This window comes from Poecilia reticulata, linkage group LG8, assembly GCF_000633615.1.
Source record: "Poecilia reticulata strain Guanapo linkage group LG8, Guppy_female_1.0+MT, whole genome shotgun sequence".
Lineage (NCBI taxonomy): Eukaryota > Metazoa > Chordata > Actinopteri > Cyprinodontiformes > Poeciliidae > Poecilia > Poecilia reticulata.
In genome coordinates this window covers 8473235-8480434 of record NC_024338.1, presented here as the reverse complement: position 1 = coordinate 8480434, position 7200 = coordinate 8473235, and the positions used below count along the sequence as shown (strand labels likewise).

The following is a 7200-nucleotide window of genomic DNA, read 5'->3' as shown; positions in this document are numbered from 1 at the left end:
GAACAAAAAGATCTCTACTGGTTGAAAAATGACTCTTTTTTTCTTTTGCTCTTTATGCAGAATTAGAGAAGGAGAAGCAGTGCTCCTCTGAGGATGTGGAAGGAGGAGGCGGTGTGGCCTCCAGTGCTGGTGGAGGCTCCAGAGGAGCAGGAGGTGGAGGCAGCGGAGGAGGCGGCGCAGGAGCGTCGGCCTCCCTGACCCCAGCCATTTGGGAGAAGACCATTCCTTACGATGGCGAGACGTTCCACTTGGAGTACATGGACCTGGATGAGTTTCTCCTGGAGAACGGCATCCCGGTGAGCCTGGAGGAAGAGGAGCTACAGAGGACTCTGGCCTCCGTGGAAACCAAAGGTAAACCCGCTCCCAAGGCCGTCGCTATGGCTCCCGCTGCACCAGCCGCAGCCCCTCCGACTGCTGCCGAAGTCTCTGTTCCAGCACCGCCCGCCGCGTCTCCCTCCGACGCCCCTTCGGATGCAGAGGAAACTGTGACGGTCACDACGTTGCAGCCCGCCAAAATAGAAGAAGAAGAAGAAGAAGAAGATGAAGAAGAAGAAGAGGAGGAAGGGCAGGAAGAGGAAGCTTTGACTGAGGAAGATCCAGCAGAAGTGAAAGGRAAGAAAACAGGCAAGTAATTCAGAACAAAAGCAAGCGATGGARTCCTTCATTTATTTATTACTCTTATTTACTCTTCTTCTATATATCCTGAATTAAACTAAGCAGAAAATTACAGTTCATTTCCATAAAAAGTGAARACTGAAAGCTGGAACGTTTCCAGTGCTTATTGTAGACTGACGTCTCCTTGTAGGTTTCAGTTTGGTGCATAAAGTCCCTTTGCATACGTAAATGCAGTCAAATCAGCGGCCAGTCAGTCTACAGCGTTCAGACTTCCACCAAATAAGGCGGTTATTACACGAAGCTCTGACTCTTAAAATTATCTACAAAAGGTGATATTAAAACTTAGACGTAAAGTAGATTAAATAACAAACAACGGCTGGTTGTCATATTCTAAAAGGATAAGTCATTCAGAGTACTAAAACATAGTGACGATGTAGCTTTACACGTTTTGTCACGTTACAAATCAACTTCAATGTATTTTATATTAATTTTACACGACAGAGAAAAACAAAATGGCTGCTGTGTTTAATTGAACGTATGGCACAGTTTTCAAATTTTTACTTTTAAAACATTTCATTAACCACTCATCATTCTATTTCCACTTTAGTTRTGTTATTTAGTGCATATCATATCTCAATTACATTTTGGAAGGCAATGAATAATTTAATCCTCTGTTGATTTTACATAAACATCAATATGTTTGATATCATTTGATCAAAATCTCTCTTGCATCCCGACTCAGTGTTTCCCTCTGAACCCGCAGACGGTAAAGGTGGTGCAGAACGAAACTCTCCCTCCCCCATCGACCCCGATGCCATCGAGGTGGACATCAACTTCCAGCCGGACCCCACGGACCTGGTCCTGTCCAGCGTTCCTGGGGGAGAGCTGTTCAACCCCCGCAAGCACAAGTTCTCCGACGAGGAGCTGAARCCCCAGCCCATGATCAAGAAAGCAAAGAAAGTGTTTGTTCCTGATGAGAAAAAGGTAGGCTGGACACAAATATGGCTTCCCTAAATCTAAAAAGAGGCGGTCTTCTTTATGGGCCAGAGTTTAGTAGAGTTTAATAAGAAAGTCAATTATTTTTTTTACYTTTTTACTTGGGTGCGTGGAAATGGGACAGCTTTTGATTTATTGTTGTTTAATATGAACAATTCTGTTCAGTCTTGTTTAATTATGATTAGTTCAATTTACTTCAACTCAGTCTGTCAGTGTAGCACAAATCAATTGGCATTGTATGATCACGAGAATTTAAATTTTATGACGGCAAATTAGGGCCACGATATATATATATAAGTGGAGAATCTAAGAAATTTTCCAGAAAAAAACGGTGAAATTTCTGAGTTTGAAAGTCGAAAATGTACTAGAATAAGATTAATCTAAAAAATGCTATAGGAAAAATTGGGAAAATGTTCAGAAATATAAAATTGCAGAAAATGTTCAAAATTCTAAGTTGTGGAAATTTCTAAGATTGATCTCAAAATKTGAAAATTTTCAACTTTTCAAACTCAGACAAAGCGAGGGCAATCTCAGAATTTCTGAGTTTGACAAGTAAAACAATTACTATAAACAACTAAGATTATTTTTAGACTAATCTCAGAACTTTTTTTGAAAAAACTTTTTTGAAAATTTACAAAATTAAAAATATTTGTAAATTTCTGAGTTGTTTCAAGCAAATTTCTGACTACTCAGACTCAGAAATTTCCAGGGTTTTTTTTTTTTAAGAAAGTTTCTGACTGTCTCCTCTTTTTTTTATTTACAWTGCCACGAAAGTGCCATYGTACAATTCAGATTAAATTACTTACAGACAGTGCAAACCCTATCATACAATCCCAGTTGGTAAAATGCCAATAGCACCAAGTCGTTAACTTTGTGTTGTCACTAATTCCGCCAGGATGAGAAGTACTGGTCCAGGAGGAAGAAGAACAACCTGGCAGCAAAGCGTTCCCGTGATGCGCGGCGTCTGAAAGAGAACCAGATCACGGTGCGGGCCTCCTTCCTGGAGCGGGAAAACGCCGCGCTGAGGCAGCAGGTTGCTGAGCTGCGGAAGGACTGCGGCCGCTGCAAGAACGTCTTGGCCCGCTACGAGGCCAAGTATGGACCTCTGTAAAAACAAAAACAAACAAGAAAAAAATAGAAAAGAAACGGCGACAAAAAAAGAAGAACGGAATAAAAAGAAATCTAGAATCCAACGAGACAGAAGCAGAACTCCCCTCCCCGCAGAATCCCAACACGAGACACAAACCTAAATTTGCAATGTTGTCTTCACCGACCTCCGGTAGAGCTCCGGCTGACGTGATGATGCTGGAGGTTTGGACGCACGCTGTCAGGTGATGGGGGGTGCGACGGGAGCGGTGGTTGCAGGAAGGCCTGTGGAGAGCGCCTGGCTCCTACACTGAAAGAAGTGGTCAATTGTGGGTGTGGAAAAAGTCATAAAGTGTAGAAAAAGAGGAAAGCTGGTGCAGCAGAATCTCTCTCACACACACACACACACTTCGGTTTTATCACCACACACTGCTTCTTGGAGGACCAAGTCGTGGACAGGCTCAATCAGGCTAATTAAACGAGTCGGAGTTAGCTTCATGTCAGTACTGCTAACAGGGCGGGCTGCTATCGATGGGCTTCAGTCCCAGTTCTTCCCCGTGTTTACGTCGTGTTTTTGTGTGTTCTTCGTGTGTGTAACTCATCATTGCACTTTTTCCCTTAAAAACACACACACACACACACACACTCCTACACACACATTAGCTGTGTGAGAACAGGTAGCCGTTAGCCGCCTAGCTCACTTTAAAACCACAGAAGAGGGGAAAAAAACCAGTAGCTTCCTCATAGAGGATTATTAGAGGGTGTTGAAGTCTAGTAAATTCTGAGTTGTATAAAAATGAAGACTGTACAAATCAAGAAAGAAAAGTCAATTCTTATGTCAGCCAGACGGTCTAAGTTTGACGAACTCAGAGGCCCTCATTTGTGGAGGGGTATGTTTAAACGTAGAGATGTTTATTTTACTGCACACTGCAAGTAGAGGGCGCTAGAGTCACTGTAACCCCACCAAAGGTGTCGTGACACGGATTGATTTCTTGTCTTTTTTTTTTTTTTTCTAAACATGTAGCCAGGGCCCAGAGCTCGCGTGCTTGTAAATAATATATATTACGATTTCTATTTCCTAAGACAGGGACTATGGAAGGTGTCTTTGTTAAACCAATAATATCCTAATGTTTGCCAAATAATGAGTGCTGTATCCTCTCTGATGGTAATAACGCATCTGTTAATTGTGATGTACAAAACCAGTTTTTTCATTCTTTAAGAAACAGCTATACTATGAAAACCAATGACTGGGCAGGGAATTCAATGGACAAACTGTGTTTTTGGATGTTTTTCAAACGGATTTCTAAATGTCTGTTATTTCCTCCAGGATACATGACGCTCTGCTTTACCTCATTCAGCACGTCCTACCAGGGCCAGTCCAAGGTTTTTAGTAGAACTTGACACAAGGCCCCACTTGCAATTAAGTCTCACAAGCGTAATTAAAAGACATTTAATTAAACAGTCTAGCAGAGACTGAATTGTACATGAATGTGAGCTCCACCTCAGATATTTAAAAAAAATGTCTTAAAATTTAATTTAAAAAATCCTATCAAATTTTAAAAATCTAATGTATTACAACTTGTAATAAAATAGAAATTATTAAATTAGCAGCAATAAATTGCCTCTAGCACGACCATCAAACTAAATTTCCCCTTGTATGAAGACATAACACATTTTGTATGTTTTCTTTTTCTAAAYGAAACAAACTAAGTTAATTTAAAAAATGGAAAGCTATTAAAAAAGAATCATTAGTTTTATATTGCAACTCCAACATGCGACARACATGACTGAAATTAAATTGAAAATTAAAAAGAAAAAGGAAGTTTTCTTAAGCTTAAAACTGAATACTGCTCACGTAAAAGCCATGATTTCTCACAATCATGAACGTAAACATTGGCTGCTGACATATATCAGCTGGAATTAGTGATAGTGAAAGGGCTATTGGGGGCCCCCTGCTGGCCTGGGGGGCCCAAAGCAGTGACTTAGCCTGCTTTTTACCTGGGGCCACTCTCCTTCCCATTCTGATTGGATACATTTTTAGCAGAGCTAAAGTCGGGTTGGTTGAAGCAGAAAGCACATAAGAGGCAGGTTGGTTCTTAATGGCGCAAACTTTGGTTGAATTCCTTTTTTTTTKTTGCCAAAATGGCCGAACCTGTTTCTAATTCAGCATCACAGACTGTTAGGGGTTTCTACATTTTGTAATCGGCTGGTTTGGGCTCCTTCTCACTGTACTCTCGGAAAGATAATTAACGTGGCAATAATACTCTGTTATGTAATGCCTGTTTCATTTTAAGTAACAATGTTCTGTGTAAAACGTGCTATGAATAGAAATGTCCCCAAGTCGTTGTGCTTCCAGTTTTTGGTCCTCTTTCCTTAAGGATCCTAATGCATGAAAATCCAGTAAAGCTCGTCTTTATTTTCTCTTGTAAGTGTCACACCAAGTGTACTTATGTCTGTAAAACCATCACTAAATATAGGATGTGTTTTTGGATGCCTAAGATACTTACTCTGTAAAAAAAAAWAAATAAATAAAAAGAGATGTCCTGTGCTTATGATGGGCACAACAGCACCATCTGTCTCAGCTGAAAGCCGTATCTTTTTCTAACTATTATAAGGATTGACTTSGATTTACCGCAAATTGAATCATGTCAACATTATACACTGGATAAGTCGGTGCTTTCTGTGTTTTCATAAAGGGTAATAACGTTCTCGGTGGTGTAGTATAAAAGACATTTTTAGGGCATCGTGCGTTTTTCTTTCTGCCTTTTAGACAATTCAAACATTTATTTGATTTTTTTTTTTCATTTGATTAAAAACACGTTTCTCCTAAAAAAAAAAAAAAGAAATTTAATGCCACGACAGGCGTTTTTAGTATAAAATAAAAACATAAAAATACGTTGCGCGTCTCTTTYGTTCTGATGTGAAGCACCTTAAAAAATAATTTATAATGTAAGAAGTGATACGAGATTGAAACAAGTTAAAGATGCTCGACTTATACACATGGCAGCTTGTAYTGTTTYTTTTTAGGAAAGGAAAATAGCAGCAGTCTATCAGTCGATTATTGCTACACATTGATCCTCCGTCTTTGACCAAATCTGTTATTGTTTTGTGATCAAGACCTTGAACTTTTTCAAGATGTTTAAAAAAAAGAGAGAGCACACAATGAGACAGTAATGCTATTAGCTTGAGATCTGGAGCTCAGTTTAATTTCTCAAATATGAACAAGTTARATCCTGTAACCAGGTTGGAATGCAAATCTGGATCAGTTCAATATTACTGTTTACTCGTTACAGTGCTCCTGGGAAAAGAAATCGTCAAATGTTTTGATGTGTTTTTTGTTTTCTTCTCTTTTTTATATAAACATGTTTTTTGTAATCCCTCTATCTGATACATGCAGCTGTCATAATATGTAACTGTACCTTGTTATATGCATATAAAATAAAGTGGAATTTAATGACGTGTGGGCTCCAGTTGTGATTTCACCCGAGACATCGTGGCAGAGCCGGCCAGAGGTATAAGCGTGCTAAGCAGCAAATGTACCTGTAAGGACTTCTAATTGAACCGGTGMCTGGGAGAAAAATGACAACTCTGATTGCAAAAAATTATTCTGCCTCCTTATACATGTTTTACTGAGCACAGTTTCCTTAATGAATAAAGCAAATTTACTGATTTGTCAAACAGTTTAAGGAATTCCTTGTTGACTCACCACATGAGGTAAAGTGCGACAATTGTTTACTTAAAAAAAATCTGACAATATAATTCAATCGATTTTTATAACTTGAACTTTAAATAAAAATGACTCATTTAATTACGCTTATGTGGTTCAATTCTTAGAGTGGAAATATTTGCCAATTAAAACCAGGGAGTTCCCATTAGCTGGAATTTAATATTGATAAAATATAATTCAACTCTACTTTTAATAATAATTTTGAGTTGATAATTTTTAAATAAGTAAAATGTAATTAAAAATTTTTTTAAATCAACATAATATATGAAGCTTCACACACCTTTTTTAAATTAACAGGCTATATTTTTGTAAATATTAATTTAGCCCAGTAACACCTTTTTGAGTGTAGGTGACTCTTAAAAAACGTCATCTTCAGTGGAATAGTGTGTAAACAACCAAGCGGTGGGGCGCTGGGCTAGGGGGCCCTGTTCAACTTTGAGCCGCCCCTGCTACCGAGAGACAACAAAGAAACTGCTTTGGAAGGCGGACTAAGGTTTCATCCCGAACCCTTTTCTACGAAGCACAGTCATTCCGAGCACACACATCCGACATGGCGGGGTCACGTTTATCCTTTCCGGCAGCCGTTTCTTTTCTTTTTTCGTCCATTTCGTCTCTTGCTGCTCATCAGTATTCCAGAGGAGTAGGAGATGTTGCGTAATGATCACATCGGCACACACGGCGGAGCTGCGTTGCATAACAGCAGCAGCCTCAAAGACAAGCGGGATGGGTGTGTGTGTGTGTGTGTGTGTGTGTGTGTGTGTGTGTGTGTGTGTGTG

At 39.5% G+C, this 7200-nt stretch overlaps 1 protein-coding gene across 2 annotated transcripts in view; it reads left to right on the top strand.

Moving 5' to 3' along the window:
• Positions 1–5269, top strand: part of LOC103468456 (thyrotroph embryonic factor-like) — a 10467-nt gene extending 5198 nt beyond the window's left edge. For both annotated transcript variants that reach the window (XM_008415558.2, XM_008415557.2), the window contains exons 2-4: positions 61–624; positions 1379–1599; positions 2507–5269. In XM_008415558.2, the coding sequence (XP_008413780.1) occupies positions 61–624; positions 1379–1599; positions 2507–2722 (1001 nt within the window). In that variant the 3' untranslated portion in view covers positions 2723–5269. The remainder of the gene's footprint in view (positions 1–60; positions 625–1378; positions 1600–2506) is intronic.
• Positions 5270–7200: the final 1931 nt, after the last annotated feature.